Consider the following 21,012-nt stretch of genomic DNA (forward strand, 5'->3'; position numbering starts at 1 on the left):
ACGTTATTAAGCATATGTAATGTGTAATTTTCTTAGTTATAATAAGAGTACCTCCAGTATTTTCCTCTGTTTGGACCGAGCACTCTACTGATACTTTTGTTTTTGTGGCACAACTTATCATATTCGTTCAATCCAACATGGATGTGACTGTGAATTTCACATTAAAAAGGATTCTACATGCTTTATTTTACAGCATTTTGTAATACACCATGCCAAATTTGCAGGGGGGGTTTATAGTGTGTGCTCAAAATTGAGTCTTTGCAGGACTGTGCAGGCCTTTTTCTTCACATTTTACCTAGCCAATACTTTTTTTTTCATGCATCTCTCCCAAATTACAGATTCTGATTCATTTTGATGGTAAGAAAGACCAATGAAAATGTCAGGCTTTTGTCTCTACTAGTTTTTGATATATTCCTTTTCAAACATTACCTTAGATTTCAACGTGTGGAGAAAAAAAATTGGGTCGATGGACATTTTTCTAACCAAATATATCTTGATAATATTTGATATATGAAACTAAAATTTCACAGCAGCTACCATCATAAATGTTCAAATGTTCTGCTGTAAAATTGTTATCCAAATCGGATATTGTCGAGCAGAAGGCTTGGTTGATTTGAGACAAAATGACTCTACTAGATTATATTTACATGATTCATCGTTCTAAATAATCATTAATGACCTTATACTAAGGCTCGGTTCATATGCTCTCTGAAACAAACTACTTTAGCTTCTCTCACTCAACCTTAAAAGTGGCTCTTTTCTAATTGGCTGCCCCTCCCAAACAGAAGGTTTGAACAACAGGCTTCTGTGCTCACCGACATACAGAGTCAAGACTAGACAGAATTGTCTGGAACCGAGAGTGTAGAGCAGCCTGAGCATCCCCATGTATGTATATATAGTATATGTGACAGAAAATAAGGACAAGCATAATAAGCCTCTTTCATGATGCCTCTGAGCTCACATTTACTAAAATGTCTAAAAGTTCAATCCATATAAAGCTGCTTTTTCATCCAATCAGAAATCTTACCTATGCTTGATTATCCAAGCATACCAAGTACTTGGTAAGTAATTGTAATTTGTGATGTTTACGGGCAATTCTTTGCTTTATCTCGAATCTGAAATCAATTCAGGACCACAATCAACATCTAATTCATCTGCTTCAAAACAGTCTGACTCACAAATTGTCAACAGTCATTTTGCAGTTAAAAAAAGGAGAAGCCTTTAAACCTCAGCAGCCCAGCACCTCACCAAGTAAACAGGAGGCCTGGGAGATTTTTGTATTCATTATAGTGGTTATTGAATTAATCACCTCTCTCCAGAAGGACTTGACTGCTGGTGCTACTAATGTTTTTCTAATGTATTATTAGTGTCATATTTTTATTTCTTAGCAGCTGGACCGTACAGAGAGTTTTTGTTTTCCTTGTGGATTTCAGCACATTAGAAGAAAAGAAGCATGAAACAGAATAACTGCATTTCAGATGCATTTCTTTTATCGGGATCTTACATTCTGGCCAGGTTAAAGCCAGCAGTGCAATTTAGCTTAAAAATCAAAGCACCTCAAAGTACTCTCATCTTTAAATAACATTCAAAGTACTTTTACTCTCACGGCTTGGCCATGTTTAATTCAGATTGAAAAGCTCCTCTCCATTCCAGCATACAGGCATTCATCAGGGAACAGATTTCATGGAAACAGTTCCTTTTTGGGGGGATTTCACCAATGGCAAACTTAAAAACCTAAGCCAGGTGTTGAAGCTCAGAAGAATACGAATGCAAATGACTAGTATAATTGTATTATACTGCTATAATACCATGAGTATAACTTGAATCTTAGTCAATCTATTTAAAATTGAATAAGATTCAAATAAGATTGAATAAAACAGTAAAATCTAAGCTGTCATTTAACCCAGGCCTGTAATTTATAAAATCAGAAAGCTTCCTTTTGGTTAAGTCTCCTTTATGTGTCACATCTTTGTATGCAAAGAATGATGTAATCACTTCCAAAGGCCTACAGTATAGATGGGTTACTAATATGGAAGTCCAGGTAGTGTCTAGCCATGGGCTAATTAATATTGCCCGTACATGTGGAGTGTTTATGCTCTGCTCTCCTGTAAACATCTCATTTTTTCACCGTGTAAACAACTTTGCAGCTGGGACATTCGAGCCTATAGATGATCGATGAGGTTTTGCAGTAACTGAAATGATTAATAGTAAACTCCTTTTGAGAAAACAACAGATCTCCATCTGTGCAACGACTTCATTGATTGCACTTGTAGGAACCCCCCCCCCCAGGTGTTAGACCCAATCATGATAGCTGTGTAGCTGTTCATCTTGTAGAGTCAAAGACCTGCTAAAACTGTTGGGTCAGGTAAGATCTGGATCAATACATCATCTCTCTCAATCATACTTCCACTTTGTGCCAATTTCTAACATTCTTTCTGTAGGTTCGGGAACATTTCTTTGTAGGTTAGTTTCTGTTATTTCTGTACCCACGTTGCTGTAAAAGTGACACCATTTCCTCAGATTTAGTCTCAAAGTGCTTGTCCTAGGCACACATTTTCCATGGAACTGAACGTAAGAGGCATTTTCCTCCAGCCACTTTGGATGAAAACTCTAAACACAGATGTGTACAAAGATGGTAAGATGTAAGTGCTGTATTCTCTCCTTGCTGTTATCTCAAGATAGCTTATGATTAGGTCTATTGTTGCTTTGAAAAATAATGTGCTTACCTCGGATGAACATCCATCACTCCTAATTGTCATGGGATTATGGTGACCACCAAAAAAGTAGCCGAGTGCTGCTGCGCCCTGCACATGATCTATAATTGTATACAATTACTTAATGTGCATGGTTTTGAAATTGTCTGTATGTGTGTGAGTGTTTTCCAGTTGTTTGAGCTTGTTAAGCACGCCGGTAGCATCCTGAACAAAAGCAGGTAATAAAGATAAGAAAGGTTTAATGGAAGAGTCAATGTATTTTACTGCTGGCTTCATAAGGCTGTCTTTGCCTGATATCAAAGGGGAATTTTCAGTAGATTCATGTATCTCTGGGAGCATTCAAAAAGCAGGGTCTTCTTTCATCTTCAGAGATCCAGCTTTTTTTGCTTGCGACTGTGAGGATTTCTCCTAATTCTGTTTTCAGAGACGCAGCTGCATTGTGTGGCAAAAGTTGGTATAAGTCAGTGTTATTTTGCACTTCGGCTGCTGCAAAATCGCACACAAAAAGGATTTTAAAAAGCCAAAAAGGTTCAAAAGGCCAGAACTGCGATAAACAGATGCTTGTCCGTGCACCGGTGAGAAAGGTGAGCAAGCTGTGGGATTGCAGTGGTAAATAGTAGTAGTAGTATATATAGTACACATCATTTTTGCAGGTTTGTCTGAATAAAAACGGAACACGTGTTATTGTCTGGACAGTTTGCAAAGCTTCACATGATTTAGCAAGACTGGATGTTGTTTCTGGAGAGGTAATTGAGTATGCTGTGATAATATGGAGGGACAGCCGGTATTAATAGCATATTCATTCAAACCCACCTACTTGTGGCCTGTTCGTCACCCTGTAAAACTGTGCTCCACTGAATGTTTTACTACAGTATCATTACATTACTGCAGTGTCATTGCAACATAATTATTTTGAACTGAAGCAGCTACCTCTTCTCTTGATATTCTTCCGTTAGATTTGCCATGAACAGAGTTCTTGAACGCAGTTAGTCTCAGCACTTTAATCGTTAAATCGATCTGGAGGTTTAATGAATTGGCGAGAGCAGCTGGCCTCTTTTCTTTTACATACATACATATATAACAGTCGTGCACCTATATTAAAGAAATTTCATCCCTGAACAACCGCGCACTCATTTTCAGAATTGATTCTCATTCCAAACTGTTTTTTATTGAATCACTCATAGTTACTCATTCAGGACCCCATTTTCAAATTTGTAGTCTTTCAGCGGGCTACATCTTGATGACTAATGAGTTCCTATTGGCGGATGATGCATCAAATTGTCCCCTACAGCTAGCCTTTATTATTAGCCTCTCACACATGCTCTAATGTTTTAGTAACCTTTGGTAACCCAAATTGATCTTTGGATTGCACAGATTAAAACAATCATGGCTAGACTTTAGTAAACAGCATGAATTTCTATATATGTACGCCCATCGACCTCAGTGTTAAAACCGTCAGCCCAGTAATATGTAACTCATTAGCAGCAGATCTCCTGAATCCTGCAGTTTTCAGCATCAGTGTTGGTCAAGTTACTTGAAAAAAGTAATCAGTAATTAATTACTGATTACTTCCCCAAAAAAGTAATCCCGTTACTTTACTGATTACTTATTTTCAAAAGTAATTAATTACTTAGTTACTTAGTTACTTAGTTACTTTTTAAAAACATGATTTACAACCTGAATAGGTGATAAAGCGATAGATCTTTCAGCCCAATTCTACTTTTTCTACATAATCCATCATACAAAATGTAATCAAATGGAAAAGTCTCTTTTTAAAACTTGTTTTGTTAGTTTTAATCTTTTAACTTTATGCATGAAGCAAAATTTTAATTATATGCACCATTCTCTGACTGGAAGAAATTAGTTTAACATTTAAACCTATTTTCTACACATTCCAGCACATAATATATATATATATACATATAATTATTATTATTTTTTTTTTTTTGTTTACACTCACTCTTTCAGATGCAAGTAAAACACAGCAGAAAATAAATAAAGTCAAAGACTAGCGGTCCTTTTGCTCTATTTTCACCTGTAAAGCAGGAGTAGAGTAGGCGGAGGTTTATCCTGGTGCAGGTGTGCCGCAGCGGTCAGTGGAAGGATACCGCAGTTTCTCTGTGAGTTTGTCATTACGTTGTAGCTACTCGGTGCTTGCTTGGAAGTTTAGGGGGTTTTTTTCGCTGTAAAAAGAAGTTTTCTTCCCACGCACAGCGGACACTAATGTTTTTGTCACTTTTTACGGAATCAAACTCAAAATAAGGTCAGTGCTTCCACGCTTTAAACGCTGCACGCTCATACTCTCTCCTGCACTGGATATATTATCCATTGTTGATCTGCACACAGCTGTTGTCAGGAACAGCACACTCGCTTACGTCACTGTCATGAGACATTCTCGCAAGAAAATCACGGTTTTAGTAACGCAGAAACGCAGCGTTCCTACGGGAAAGTAACGGTAATCTAATTACCGTTTTTGCAATAGTAATCCCTTACTTTACTCGTTACTTGAAAAAAGTAATCGGATTACAGTAACGCGTTAACGCGTTACTGCCCATCTCTGTTCAGCATATACTTCTGTGCATCAGACGTGTTCCAGAGGATCTTGTTTGACTGGAAGGATCAGTGCAGCGGCTTCTCTGTTGCAATCTTCGAGATGTTTTTGTGGTGTGCCGGGGTGCACTGGCCTGCTGAATGGTGGGGTCTGCAATATTTATGAGGTGGTGTACGTCAAAGTAAAATCCACATTCATGCCACCACCCAAGCAGAACATTACATTGTTGATCAGCCTGTCAGCGGTTTAAATTGCTTTGAATGTTTGATCACTGTATAGCACCCCACACTTGAAACACACTGGTTTATATGATTGCATAATTTTTCTAAACTGTGCATTTAATTATTGATGGTGAGTGATAAATAGACCAGCCTTAACACATGCTCAAAGCTAGTTACTTAACTTCACCTGCCTACCGCTGTGCCTGTTCTGTAGAACATCTCTGATCTCTGCCCTTCTCCTGCAGCCTGGCTGCCTTGAATCTCCCTGCTGTTAGTACAGCAGGTGCTGCCACTGAATTCTTCTGCATTAACAGGCATCGCTTTCTAGTGCTTTCAGGTTTTTCCTACCCACCATTTTCTTTGCGTTTCATCTCCATGCTTAGAAAATCCTAACTTTGGTCTGACCGTTCCTCGGTGGACACGATGTTCTCTGGAATATCCATCAAATGTGATTGTTGCACCCGCTCTTTGCAAAAGAAAGGGTTCAGTAGCTTTTAATGGGAAGAAAATGTCAAATAATATAAATGGAATAATTGGCACTGGCAAAGTGTCTCAGTGGCTGTATAAGATGTGAGCCTTTAAGCGTAATGAAGCTATTATGTTTAATGAAAAAAAAGAAAAGAGAGACGCAGCTCCCAGCAGACAACAGGTGCATCTGATTATTATCATCCTATATGGAGGAGATAAAAAATAAGATTTGAAGTTGATTGTCATCATTAAGGACAGAGAGCGTTACGGTCACCTCACACACCGAGACTCCTGCAGTCCAGCAGCACTAAGCCAGTCATACGACATCATTAGGAGCGAAGGCGATGAACAGTAATGGCAACGATTTCTGTTCCGTTCGGCGTCTGATGTTATTAAGTTATTGCAACAAAATAGCAAATGGGCCGTTTCAGAAATCATATCAAGGGTGCCAGATGCTGCCCGCAGAAACAGCCACAGATTGTATGGTTCGAGATCAGAGGTGGGCAATTCATTTTCCCAAGGGGCCACACGAGAAACTGGGACTATTGTGGAGGGCTGAGCTCAGTTCTGCTCAGTATTAATTTTGTCTCCTTTAAGCTTCTTTGTGAGACCCTCTGCAACAGTCCCAGTTTCTCATGTGGCCCCTTGAGGAAATGAATTACCCACTCTCGCTGTAGAACAAGTGCTGTGAGGTGACTTTATTTTGTATCTAAAGCTAGTGTTGCAAGTTCAGGAGTATAATTTTGATATTCTGATCTAAACCTTTTATTCCTTGAAAGTACTTATAAGAGCTCCTCAAAATGATTGCTTTTCAAACCAGCATTTTCTGAACTTTTTCAAACTGTAAAATGTTAAATTTCCACAATTTTTAGATGAATGTGCTGATGGATATTAGCCAGCCAGAATGCACAGAATGCTCCTGATTTCCCACTAAATGGTCAGATAAATGTTTTGTTATCATTCTACAGAATATGGTCATCATATTAAGAAAGATTACATTTATATTTATTGGTTTATGATTTATCAGATGTTGGAGGTTTACATTGATGTTGACAGTCTTACAGTAAGAAGGTTCTGGGATCGACTCCACCACCTGCTGCTGGGACCTTTCTCCGTGGAGTTTGTGTGTTCTCGCTGTGTCTGCGTGGGTTCTCTCTGGCTTCCTCCTACAGTCCAAAGACATGCAGATTGCAAATTGCCCATAGGTGTGAACATGAGCGTGAACGGTTGTCTGTCTCTCTGTCAGGCCTGTGACACACTGGCAGCCTGTCTAGGGTGTAACCTATGGCAGCTGGGTTGGGCTCCAGCCTCCCTTGCAACCCTGAATTGGATGTGGAAGAGGATTTACAGATGGATTTGTCAAATGTGAACTGTGAAACAAAGACTCTTACAGAAGACGACAGGTACTGAACTGAAGACATGAGCTTCAGCAATCACCAATAAATCTTGGTTTCCTCTCGTAAACTGCAGAATTTGAATTCGGTGCCATTATGCACAAAGGGCCAAGCTGACAAACGACAATGGTTTTCGCGTTTCAAAATGAAAACGTGTAACCTTTGAAAGCTTTTCCTATTTCTCTTTGTGAGATCAGCTTCTGCATAAACCACTGAAAGCTTTTTTAAAATAAGGCATATTTACGCCCTTCAGGTGACAGCTTGTTGGCCTTCTGAATTTCACTAGCGCCGGCGGCTTGAAAGGCATTTTGACAATAAATTAATGTGGCTTGTTTTATATTTTGATTCATGTTTGTCTGCAGATCAAGGATTCTGTCCCTGTAGTTCTCAGTGAAGCACAGCAGCTCTCTCTTCCAATAATACCTGCATTCACTTCTGCACTGAATGTGGATATCTGTTGCGTACCTCGCTTCAATTGAACGCGTACTCAGATGTTGCCCTCAGTGTGTTAGTATTGTCCAACTGAATTCAGTTTCAACAGCTTCCCAGTGTGAAGTCACACATTTTATACTCTAGTGATTTTTCTGTCAGCTTCCAAGCGACAAGTAGAAATCAGATGCTGTTCAAGGCCACCGGCAGGTTTGCGTTGCTCAAGTGTCTCGGAGCAGATGGGAGTGTTTCTTTTCCTACATTCAAGTTTTATAAATGCCTCATAGTAAATATTTCAATAATGCATGTAATACTGGAGGAATAAAGGTCTGCTGCTTTGTCTTGGTTTGTATTTTTGTGGCTCTTGTCATTGGTTAAGTGTTCACGGTGTCAAACAATGTCAAAAAAATCCCGCTATTCATTCACTGACAGGCGAACAGAAACGAGGCTGGAATGACAGGTTCAAACAATGGCTCGACAGCATTCACGCACAAAGACACAGTCACCATTTTAAAAGCCCTGAAAATTTTTAAGATCTATGAAAAACTTTGTAGACAACTACATCACAGCTGCAACTGTTTATGCGAGAGGGCAAAGAGTTGAATAAACTCTGCTTTTGTCAGAATTACAAAGGCACAGGGTCATCTTTTAGATATCTCAGCCACACAGGCAGAAGCTTGATCCGAAGCCAGTGGATGAATGGATTCAGAGATTCTTTATTTGTCACCGTTAGACTCAAACCTACGTGACAAATAAAGGAGACTGCACAGTGTTTTAATGATGCAGAGTAAATAATGGCAAATGGTAAATGGCCTGCATTTGTATAGCGCTTTACTCAGTCCCTAAGGACCCCAAAGCGCTTTACACTACATTCAGTCATTCACCCATTCACACACACATTCACACACTGGTGATGGCAAGCTACATTGTTGCCACAGCTGCCCTGGGGCGCACTGACAGAGGCACTGACAAATAATGTGTACAGTAGTGTGTGAATGTCAGCAAATCGGTGTGTGCGCAGAGTAGCTCTGCCAGTCAGTCAACCAGCTTGCTTTAGAGTCTTTTGAGCCCAACTTGCTTAGGTGTGCTGTATCTCTAACCAGGTCAGCTCCACCCACCGATTTCCTGTAAGAAATTGAAAGACACAGCAAATAAGGACAGGACAACAAGAGGCCAGCCCAGAGGCCGTCACCAGTAAATGAATCGCTGGCATAGACAGGTTCTGTTTGCACCACCACCAGGTTATTAGACATGGCAATGGAAACAACAGCACCGGAGTGCAATTTCAACAAATTGTGAACTTCAGACAATCATTGTAGAAGCCCAGAAAAGGAAACACGTTTTATGTGATGGTCTGAGGTCTAAAATCACAAATGGAATAAAAATACTGAATGGAAACAAGTAGCAGAGGCTTTAACTAAGTTCAAAGCCAAAGGAACCAAATGAAGGTAGAAGCCATATTTGAGTAACCGCTAACACCTGTTATTGGCACATCTATGATTCTACACTAGCAATGGATTTATATACATATATGCATATGTATATTCTTTTGCTAGTACAAAGGGAAGGAAAAATTACAGCAAGCAAACTTTTTCACCACTTGTTTGTGCAACTGCCAAACTTTCTCTGTTTGTATTTCTAAAAATTACGGTGAGAATTCAATGGGAACGGTGTTAGACCATAAAATGCAAAATGGTATATCTCCATTGCAGAAACATTTAATAGCCATAAATCAATCAAAAATACATACATTCAACTTTTACTGTCATAATATGTAGAAATTTTTTACTGTGAAAATCACTTTTTTTTAATCACTTTTATGCTGAAAATACAAAAATATCATATATATCAACAGAAGACTAAATAGTGGCAGAGGAAGTGTCTGGATATACTCCCAATCCAAAAAGGCCTGTGCTACCGTGACATCGCTGTGCAACCGTAAGAGTGGCACAAGGTCAGGTTGAAGCACCTCGTCTCGGTTCCTAGGTCCAGTAAGATTTCCACCAAGAACAATCAGATCAAACATGCTGCTCTCATCGACATGCAAGGCTGCAGCTACAGCTCAGATACGCATGCAAGCATCCAGTGTGCCGATAGCCCGGCCTCGATTAACTTCAGCCAGGCGTAGCATGCTAGCACATGATAATGTGTATATACTGGTTTTTGTAGATCGACTTGAGAATGTGGTAAATTGAACCATTTCTGAGGTGTACAAGTGAGTTCATTTGTGTTTGGTAAGCAAAGGAATAATCCTGCCACTGACTAAAAATCAACTGAAATTGAAAACTACTCATAGAGTATGTTTGGGTTCTTGAGAGATGTACTGAAAAATCAATCAAAAGATAGATGTGTATTTCTTCTTCTTTTTTTTTTACCCTCTTAAAGAATTTTTGAAAGGCAGTTAGAGTCTGTTGATTTTATTATAAGGACAGAAGTTGAAGTCTGAACCCATCTGTACATCATCTAGTTCTTATTTGACCTGAGCCCTTTTTTAACTGACACGTTAGAGCATCTTTTCACAGTGAGGAAAATGATGCAGAGATGAAGGTGGAGGCGGTCCAGGGGAAAGTACAGTCCAAAACAAGATTCATGAGAATCCATTGAGACCAGGACGGAAAGTGCAAATTCGGCGCACGCTGCACTTTTAGACAGAGTTCAGAGTTAACACCTACCACTTGAACACCACAGAATTCTTGAAAAGGCCAGAGCTGTGAAAGAGAGACTGTCTGTCAACATCAATGTAAACCTGCAGCAGCGCTCGCTGGAAATGGATGATATTCATGAACCAGGATGAGTGGAAAATGCAGGTGACGTGGACCTTGGCAGGACTTGCATGCAATGACTTGTGATCACACACGCATCACTTTTCCAGTCCAGCTCTTTTTACTCACAATGCTCTCGGTATCACGACTGCCCACACACACACTAGCCATAGACTCTTCATTAGAGCCTCTCACAGGCACACTCATCCATCCCCACAGGCAATATCACAGGCCTGCCTCTACAGCATGGGTAGCAATGACTGTACAGGTCACAGCCTTACAGTTCAGTGCCACTGTAAGGATTTTTCTAAACTAAACTGTTGCTGTTACTTAAGACAATGTGGTGCTTGTGCTTGTTATGCACAGTGTTTTACTTAAGCACGTAGTTGAAAGCTTCTTAAATGTGTTGAATGGGGCTTTAAATTTGCAATAAAGGGTTTTTGGACATATAAGTGTTTTTTTAAGCTGAGCAGTCATAGTTTTTCTATTCTAATAACTTTACCTGCTAAATCCTCCTCTGTGTTGGCCAACTAAGCAGCCACAAAAAGCTGCCAAATCCCACATTAAGAGCAAGAAAAGTGAAATCCGTGGTGTAGTCCACTAAGTAGTGGCTACAACAGCAAAAGAATTGTTGCAAAGACATTGATTGCGGTTTCTTTTACATTTTTTTTTTAGCTTGCCCTGGAACGTTGTTGATGGGTTTAGTGTCTGGCATGGCAGGTTCAGGTTTACTAACGTGGGGTTCCCCCCCCAGGTTTTATGAGAGTCTGCAGTGGATGTCAGACAATAAAAATATGAATTTATATATTTTCAGATGCAGCTTTCTGGTCCAAGGGGTTTACACTCGGGCAGCATTTTGATTAATAACTTCGAAGATGTCTGAAATTTTGGCTTACTGCATGACTTTCAATATTGATCCAGCCGAGAACTATTTTGCCGCGCACCAAGGAAAAAAATATATATATATTTATGTACCAGTGAAATGCAGAGTTGATTGTGTTTGCTTTCTCTGGCTCTGACTCAGCTCCTTGATGTAAGGACATTTATAAAATAGCACAATCAGGAAGGTAAGTCTGCAGAAATGAATAATTAAATTAGAACAGCACTGTAGCCTGTTATGATAGCACTTACCCTTTTACTACAGCGTGTCAGGCAGGCTTTTCTCCTGTGTATCTATCATATTGACACACACAGAGCTCGCCACCCGGCTTTAAAATGTCTGTGGTGCCCGTGTGTCATATAGCTTTCATTGCAAATGCCACTGCCATTACTTCTGATGTCCGCTTTCATCTGCACAGAGACAGCCACTTCCTTTGCTTTTGATAATCCATCTCCTTCTCTTTACTTGCTTAAACTTCTGAGCAGCAGGATAACTAAGACTAATGATTAACTTTCTTTTCTTCCTGCCTCTCAGGTACACAAAGATTGTACATTCAAAAGTGATTTTTAAATCTAGTCTGGATGTTGAAATTGTCTTGGAGACAAAAACAAAAAACGGCAAAGCAGTGAGAGGGTAGAGAGAGGGTTCTTCTTTTTTTCTGTCAACTTGCCTTCAGAATAAATTCAAGCAATGTCAGACATGAAAAATTCAGGCCCTTCTCATGTTGAAGTGATACAGCCGGCATATGTGCTGCTCCTTTACTCACATTACTGCTGTTTGTACTGCTGAAGGGAGACAGAGACAGCAGGGCTTCGAATTTGAAAAGTTTTCCCAAGGAATATTAGGTCAGAGAGAAAGGATTAGTAGATAAGGATGTTGCCACATGGGATCCTTTAGCTTAGGAGTGTTTTCTATCATGGTTTCTTTATACAGGAGGAAAAGAGTCGTTGTAAGGGTTCCTTCGTATTTATTACAAGACATCTTAATAGTGAGTTTACTTTTGGGGGCTAATGTTTGCTCATCATGTGCATATTTTTCTTCTGTGTGTGTCTCCGCAGCCATGCTACGAGCGGGTAAAGGACTGGCTTAATGAGAACCTGGTGGCACTTTGGATCTTTGCACTATGCACAGCACTTACTCAGGTAATTACAGCTGGAAAGCTGTGTGATTTTTATTTTTTTTCCCCAAGACCCTTTAGCTCCATCCTCGCTATCTATGGCACTGCTTCAGAAAAAAAAACGCTCCTACTTTGAGATAAATAAATCTAATACTGCCCGTTTCCTTTGCATTAAGCGTAGGAACGCAGGATTTTTCTGGACAGCTTGAGCCCATATAAGCCTCTTGTGTTACTGCTGAAGACCACATAGGGAGGTTTGACTTTCCATAAAATTCTTTTATCTCCTTTCCAGCCAAGTGATACGTGATGTGGTTTCACAATCTGGGTGGAGAAATATGCTCTGCCTGAGAACATCGATCACACGAGGCTCCTGTGTGGCTGTAGGCTGATTTTTAGTCACCCATTAGAGTCTCAGTGCCCTTGAAAACCCTGCATGCAACATCCTACGTGATAAACCTACACGGAGCAAAATGAAAACTAGATCGAAGAAGGAAGAGCTTCGGGCCTTGTCGTAAATAATCTGTGGTACAGTACAACACAAGGAATTATTTACGGTTTAAATAAGTGCAAGTAAGAATTTTACAAGTGAAAAACCGAGTGAATATCTAACAGAACGTGCAGAGACTTGTGGTGTAATCATAGACTCCACACTCGCCTGTTCAACTGCTCGTTAACACAGATATGTAATCAACCAATCACATCGCTGCAACTCAGCAAACTCTATTCTGAGGTTCAAATCGAGCGTCTGAATCGGGAAGAAAGGTGACTTCAGTGATTCCTGTGGGATTTTCACACACAGCCTTATTGACGTCCGAGGTCAGAGGAGGATGGGCGGACTGCTTCAAGCTGAAAGGCAAGCAACAGTAGCTCAGAAAACCACTTATTACATCCAAGACATTCAGAAGGGCACCGCTGAATGCACAACACATCAAACCTTGAAGCAGATGAGCTTCAGCAGCAGAAGACCACAGGCTGCAGTTTACAAACAAACTCACCAAAACTGGGCAATCCGGTCGTTAAGTGATGACGTGACGAATCCTACTTCCGGGCCTAAAGTAGTCTGCGTTTAATATGGCTTTTGTGTTGTTAACATGTTTAATGTTTTGTATTTTCTTCTATTTAATCTCAAAAAGCTCCTAAAACAGTCAGCGATCACTGTTGACCTCCCTCGGCTTTTATTACCACTAATCATTTATTTAAGCTCAGTTTTTAAAACCTTAGGATGTAACTACAGCCCAGCACATGCAGCAGTATATGAATGACTAATCTCGTATTGTGGATGGATTATCTCAGTTGTTCTCCTGGCTGAAGTTTGGTCCTTTTACAGCATCCTGCCATGCGATTACATTTGTTCCTGACCACCGAGAACACTCACGTTAACTTTTATCGAGTGGAAAAAAGGTTAGCTTGTTTATATTATGCTGACATAGCTGTGTCGCTAACGGTCACGTAGCACATTATTATATACCAGCTAGCCAAACTTCAGTAACCCTACAAACGTCACTGCTGTTTAGTTTTCTGTCTTCATTTATGTTGGTAGTGATAACAGAGCTGTACATTTTAATTTGTTTCCAAAACCCCGCAGTCAGGACATGCTATATTGTATTTAGATAGAAGCTAGCGAGCTAACTTCCTACTAACTTCTAACTCCGTTAAATGTCATAAATTCCGTTTTCATGGATGCCTGGATGTTAAACTCAATTGTTACACCTGGTAGAGCAGAACGCTGATCATTTTATTAAAGATGAAAGACTTTAGACAGTTTATCAACTCTCAGTAATGCCATAGTGATCGTTTGATATATGGACCTGCAGCGGAGTTTAGGCCCAGACACGGCTAGTGACGTCAGACTTAACGACCGGATAGAGGATTGGAACACAGTTCAGTTTGTTAGGGTTAGAATTTGGTGTAAACATCATGAAAGCACATTTTGGGCTCCTTCGTACCAAATGACGATCACTCATTTTCCTTAATGACCACAGCGTACCCATCTTCCGATGGCTCCTCCCAGTAGGATAAAGCTCAGATCATTCCAAACTGGTTTCTCGGCATCCACATTCACCAGATCTCAGTCCAGTATAAACAGTGGACTTTGCTACAGCATTTTGGCTGTTACCATATTGATTTGAGAAACTGAAGGCACTGCATGGTCTTACCAACCACAAAGCCACATAAGGAAGTTCTCCACTGGCTCCATGTTTATAGACCTCCATCTTTTATCTACAGTCTGTGGGTACATATAATTATTTACGATAGCTGATGTTATTAAACATTAGATGAACTGATGGAGCACAACCGATATTACTGCTTGATCTAACAAAAGGCTTGCGTGCTTATGTTGCACAAGATTTTTCATTAATCATCAGTGGATATTATTCACATCAGTGGCTGTTTGGCAAGATTTGCATAGTTTTTTTAAAGGCTCGCAGACATCTCTTTATTTAGCAACACACAGCTTGCACACAGCTCGAGAGAGATGTCTGAAAATCCCTTAAAGTGCAGCGTGTTTTAGGGAGCACTTTAGGAATAAACATTTTAGGAGTGGATGAGTTTTAGATAAACCCCAGAAGATATGTTTTTTTACTCATAGCATTAGAGACAGAGAATCGTGACAGTAAAGCAACTTCAAACCTACATGTAAGAATCTGCTTATACATAAACCCAAATATATCCATAAATTCAACAAACCAGTGACTAGACAGTTCGGATAAATGAGGGATTATCATAATAGCAGTTCATATAAACACAGGCAACTGAAATTTTAAAGGTACTTATATTTTAAGACACCGTGTTGACTAAAATTGAATCAAGGGAGTGTAAAAACCATATTTTCATCCATCCTGGCTGTGCACAAAAGTTAGCTTTAGGGAAGTTTTATGGTCAAGGCTCGAGAGAAGTGTTTAATCAGGGTTTCCTACGGTGCGTGCGACACAGCAGGGTCTACGGGAACGTTTTAAAATGGGTTACAGATACTGGTAACAGCAGCCATTAAGCAAGCTCACTGAATTATGACTCTCCCACAAATCAGAAACAATAAGGGCCAGTTCTATATAATGAAACGATGTTGATTTATTATTCTAAAAAGTTCGAACTATATTAATGGAGCTCCATCATTTAATTCACTCGCAGTCAGACAAACGCACACTTGGATTGCATCTGCATTGAGCCATTTAAATCTGAAAAGCAGTTTTTTTGTGTGTGTGTGCCAAAGTGATTTGCGCGCACATTAGCATTGCGGTGTCATTTCTGTGTCCACAGTGAAATGTCTGAATGCCACCATTTTGCAACATCTCTGTTTGTCCCCCGCGCACAATGAAACGACTACTTTGGCATTTTAAGCTTTAAGCACTCCAGAGACCAATTTAGTAAAAGGTCTGTTTTCGGGGGAGAAAAAGGCTCTTTTAGTCTGAATGTCTGGGCGGAGAACTGAAACAGAGAGAAAGAGACACATTTACAATTTACCTTGCTTAATGTGGACGTGCTCCTACATAGAAACACGAGCATTTATTTTAGTCTTTTAACGAGTTAACACTTTAAATTAAGGCACCTTTGTTTACTTTAACTAGTTTTTTTATTGGCATGCAGATGAGTAGCAAACTGGCTCTATAACTACCAGGTGAATGATTCAAAAACTTCCTTTTTTTTCTAATAGAAGAAAAGTATGTTGTTGTGCATGAAATATTGCTCTGTATGGACTCCCATGAGGTAACTGTCACTTTAGCAACTCTTGAAAAATTGTGCAAACCTGCACAAATAACCAAGCGCTAACAGTGCCCGAATATCATCAAGTCTTTCCAACTCAGTCTCATTCAAAAGTGAGGTTTTTTACCCAGTGAATCCACTGATATTTTACTTTAGATACAAGTTCCCCGCTCTAAAGTGAATTCACACTTTGTTAATTAAGTGGCAGTTGTCTTCTATAATGAATTCACTGACTGCATCCTCAAGTGATGTGTTACACCTTGAAAAAAGTGGAGAACCATTGAGATGCACAAGTTTGATTTTAGTGGTACAAGAACAAAGTCATCAGAAGTAGAACTATCTCCTTTAATAATGAATCACTTCAGAGGTTTTCAAACCTAACTTGAAAGTTTTTTTTTCAAAGTTTCTTTCAAGGCTGAGAACAAATGCACTGCCTAAATTTGCTGAATAACTTTCCGCTGACTGGCTTTATCGCTGTGTAAAGGACCACACAGGTTCAGCCATATCTATAATGCATCATAATGACTCTGTGTGGGATAATGTGTGTGATCTCAGGTTGCATAACACTTTATAATACCAGTGTCAGTGAATTGTAACTTGATCATTACTTTTTACTGGTATCAAACGCATCATGATTATTGTGATGTTTCATTGTTATTAGTATCATTTGTGTTACTATAATTGTAGATTGTATTGTATCAAATAACGACTCTATGGATACATATTGTATGATGTATTGCATCATAGATATCATGTACAAACGTGTCAAGCCACCTCTTATTACTTTATATTTTGCCCCCAAGGAGCCAAACTTTCGAGTCATTGTTCTATTATAGTTATTCTTTGTACTCATTTTGAGTCCAGTCCTTATACCTGACCATTTTCAGGGCAATGTTTTTTGTTAGACGAACATTTAAGAATAAATAAGTCATCTAACTCAGGGGATGGTGCTGTGTCTACAAATAACAGACAATTAATTTTAAATTGTGTCTTTGGGCACTTTGTTACTAGCAGCAGGTCACAAAAAATTATAATCTGTTCTCATTTCTTTAGCTGAATCTATGAAAAATACCAAAGCTAGCATAGTTTTACAGACTTGAAATAGTATTTTCAACTCCAACAATGAGATTCCCAAATAGCTGTTAGCTGGAAACTTGAAATATCTTAGAATGGCATGCAGTGTGTCCTTTATAATTAATACTAAAAAGGAAAAAATCCAGCAAAAACCTGACACATGCATCTGGACCTTCAACTAAGCTGCTCTCTGAAGCATTTCAGCCAGTAGTGTTGATGATCTCTTCAAAACTGAATTCTGATTGCAGATAAGTTCTGTTAGATTTTCATTCACTGTGCAATACCATCTGGCAGCAGCTTCATTTTTCAGTATGACAATGATCCCAAGCACACTGCCATTACAGTAAAAGCATAGCTGGATAGAAAAACACAGTGGAACACTATCAGTCATGGATTGGCCTCCCAGAGCTCGACACTCGAGATTATTGAAGGAGTGTGGGATTGTGTTGAAAAAGAACTGAACAAAAAGTCAACCAACATCCTGAAGACTACTTAAAGAAATGACAAAACTTGACTAAGAGAGCTCAGACTGTGTTGAAGAATAAAAGTGATAATTTCTAATTTAATTCAATTCAGTTTTATTTATACAGCGCCAAATCATAACAACAGTCTCCTCAAGGCACTTTATACAATAATATAACAGAGAAAACCCCAACAATCATGTGACCCCCTATGAGCAAGCACTTTGGCGACAGTGGGAAGGAAAAACTCGCCTTTAACAGGAAGAAACCTCCAGCAGAACCAGGCTCAGGGAGGGGCGGCCACTGGACGCGACCGGTTGGGGTGAGGGGAGGAAGACAGCACAAAAGACATGCTGTGGAAGCGAGCCAGAGATTAATAATAAGTAATGATTAAATGTAGAGAGGTGTAAAAGCACACAGTGAGTGGAAAAGGTGCCTGAATAAGCATATTATAACTGATATGTGATATTGACTTTCAACGTCTGTTTTTGTCTTACTTAAAAAAGATAAAGCAGAATATTTAGCCAACATATCTTACACTTATTTGAGTGTTGGGACTGTCTCCTTATCATTATCAGAGATACACTTCTTCTTCTTTCAGCTGCTCGCCACAGCAAATCATCACATCTGCCTCCTCAGTCTATTACTAGCAATCGTTCTCTGTCACAGGAACCCTCTACGTGATCTGTGATCGTTCTCTCTTCCCCAGCAGCTCTGTCTTCACCATCCTTTGTCCAATAAGTTAAGTTAGCTACACTAAGAGTTCGCTGTAACAGTGAGAGAATATCTTTTTGTCATGTATGGTTGAGCAGGTACACAGCGATCCAAAAAGTGAGATGAAAAGTTCCTTTTATATTTCACTCCCAGACCTCTGAACCCTTTAATGGCCGGCCTGTTTTTGTTGTGTTTGTGCAGATCCTGGGTCTGGTCTTCTCCATGACAATGTTCTGTCAGGCAGTGAAAGTGGAGACCTTCTACGCCTAGCGATCGACCCTTCCCTTCCACCCTTTGGCGCACTTGGATTGTTATTCATCGGAGAGGAACGGACATAGACCCACCCTGTTCTCCTCGTTCCTCTCTCCCTGCCTCTCCACCTGCTCCCCCTTCCCCCTCTTCTTTCCAGCGGTTGTCCTCTCTGTGACATTCGCTCTCAGATGTCACCGGTCTGTTTTCTTGCTAACTATCAACAAGCACAGTGTCAGTGTAATACCTGAGTTCCTATGGTTTGCTCTGTGTCGAAAGCTAATTTCTGTGATACATTTTATGAAACAGTATTACGAACATGTATAAAAAAGAAAATAAAACAAAATCCAGTGTAACCCCTTTTTTAAATCTGTGTTTCAGTTTTAAATTATTTTATGGTTTGTATGTGTTTTCAAAACGAGAGCTACAGTTGAGCAGTGTGCACTGTGTAAGGTGCTTTAAGTGCATGTCTCCTGCAATGATGTGTATTAAATGTTTTGGCTCAACCTTATCTTGTCGTTCCTTAACAGAAAACACCATTGTGGTTTAATGTGTAGTCATGCTTTTTTTCTGCCTGGCATCTTGGATGCTAAACAGGAGCAATAATGGAAAAAAGGGAAAAAATGCCACGTAAAATTGTTAATTTGGCCTCTCTGCCACGGCACACTGCAGTCATTAAAACATTTTGTAGCGCCTAACTAATCAGACATTAATTAGATACTTTAATGAAACCTGTGACCAAGTCTGAAGCATGTGACTTTTTCATTTTTTATTGGCTGGATTTTTTCATGAGACACGGGAATAAAAGGAGGAATTTAAATGAACAGTACAGTAGAAGGAGCCTTGAGACTGCCCTGGGGCAATTTCCCTTCCAGCGCCAATCAGCGCACCAATGAGAAAGACTCATCTTTAAAGTCTCCTCTCGCCCTTTTATGACTCCCTAAGTTCCTTTTTTCACCTCACCTTGGACCGTCGACTATAATACAAGAAATACACAGAGTGAGTACACCAGAGACAACCTTTGATTAAATAACCCCAAAGGGGGAAAAAGCTTTAAGACTTGTTTTCATCTGTAATGTAAAGTGTTGCAGGTGCTGGAAGTCTTTTTTGCTTTCATTGTGATTTCTGGTCCATTGCTTCGTTTTACTTTCTTTAATTACAAAGTCATGACCTCAAAGGGCAAAAGTTCTAACATTATCAAATATGTGGAAATAGCCCTCCTGAAATCAACCCAAGAAATTACAGTCAGCAGCTAGGTAGAGCTACAGGCCTCATTACTGTTTTCATATGAATCCAAATGGACCATTTTCAGACATACACAAGTGTTTCTTTTACCATATATGCATAGGATTATGGGAATGTTGGAAATAAGAAATGCAATAAACTGACAGAGCCTTTAAGGATTCTGGAGATATCTTCAAAACAGCTTTTAGTGTTAAACCACTTTCCCACCAGAGAGTTGCAGATAATGGTTGGACCTGAGAGGCATAAACGGTACTATTTTACAGAGAGGAAGAAGCTGAATTTAAAGATAGCATTAAGGCTCTGAGAAGAAATAAAATCTTTAAGTAATACAGCAACAAAAATGTATATTGTGGACCTTTTAATGCATGTCAGAACTGGGTGTCCTGTCATGGCTCGCTTTTCATTCTTCCATTTGCATCCATGTAAAGGACCTGAGCGTGCATTACTTGCCCCAAGTTCACATAAATGGCATGGAAATACTACAATTCTTGCTATTTTACCAATTAGGAAATGTAAGAGTACCCATTGATATGAATGTACAGCAATATTCACTGATTACTGATATAATCACACAGCAGCAATACATTTAAGCATGCAGACAGGGTCAAGGTGACCTGCTGAAATTCAAAGTGATCATCAGAATGGGGAAAGGGTGATTTAAGTGACTTTGAACGTGGCATGGTCCTTGGTGCTAGATGCTGCTGATATACGGGGATTTTTCCGGCACAGCATTCTCTGGAGTTTAGAGAGATGGTCTGAAAAAGAGAAAATATCCAGTGAAAGGCAGTCGTGTAGGCAAAAATGCCTTGTTGATGTCAGAGGTCAGAGGAGACCACTGACATCAACAAGTGTTGATGCAAAAATGCCTTGTTGATGTCAGAGGTCAGAGGAGACCTCTGACATCAACAAGTGTTGATGTCCAACCTCCTATTGGACAATAGGAGGTTGGACAGAAAAATGTTGCCTGGTATGAATTTTAGTCTAAACAACAAGCAGGAATACATGCTGCTTTGTATCCACAATCCAGGCTG

The 21,012-nt window shown here is 39.6% G+C and overlaps 1 protein-coding gene across 4 annotated transcripts in view; it reads left to right on the top strand.

Moving 5' to 3' along the window:
- Nucleotides 1-19,242, top strand: part of tspan4a (tetraspanin 4a) — a 157,035-nt gene extending 137,793 nt beyond the window's left edge. For all 4 annotated transcript variants that reach the window (XM_006793822.2, XM_006793823.3, XM_006793820.3 and 1 more), the window contains 2 exons: nucleotides 12,478-12,561; nucleotides 18,689-19,242. In XM_006793822.2, the coding sequence (XP_006793885.1) occupies nucleotides 12,478-12,561; nucleotides 18,689-18,757 (153 nt within the window). In that variant the 3' untranslated portion in view covers nucleotides 18,758-19,242. The remainder of the gene's footprint in view (nucleotides 1-12,477; nucleotides 12,562-18,688) is intronic.
- Nucleotides 19,243-21,012: the final 1,770 nt, after the last annotated feature.

This window comes from Neolamprologus brichardi, chromosome 1, assembly GCF_056152115.1.
Source record: "Neolamprologus brichardi isolate AB-2024 chromosome 1, ASM5615211v1, whole genome shotgun sequence".
NCBI classification, from domain to species: domain Eukaryota; kingdom Metazoa; phylum Chordata; class Actinopteri; order Cichliformes; family Cichlidae; genus Neolamprologus; species Neolamprologus brichardi.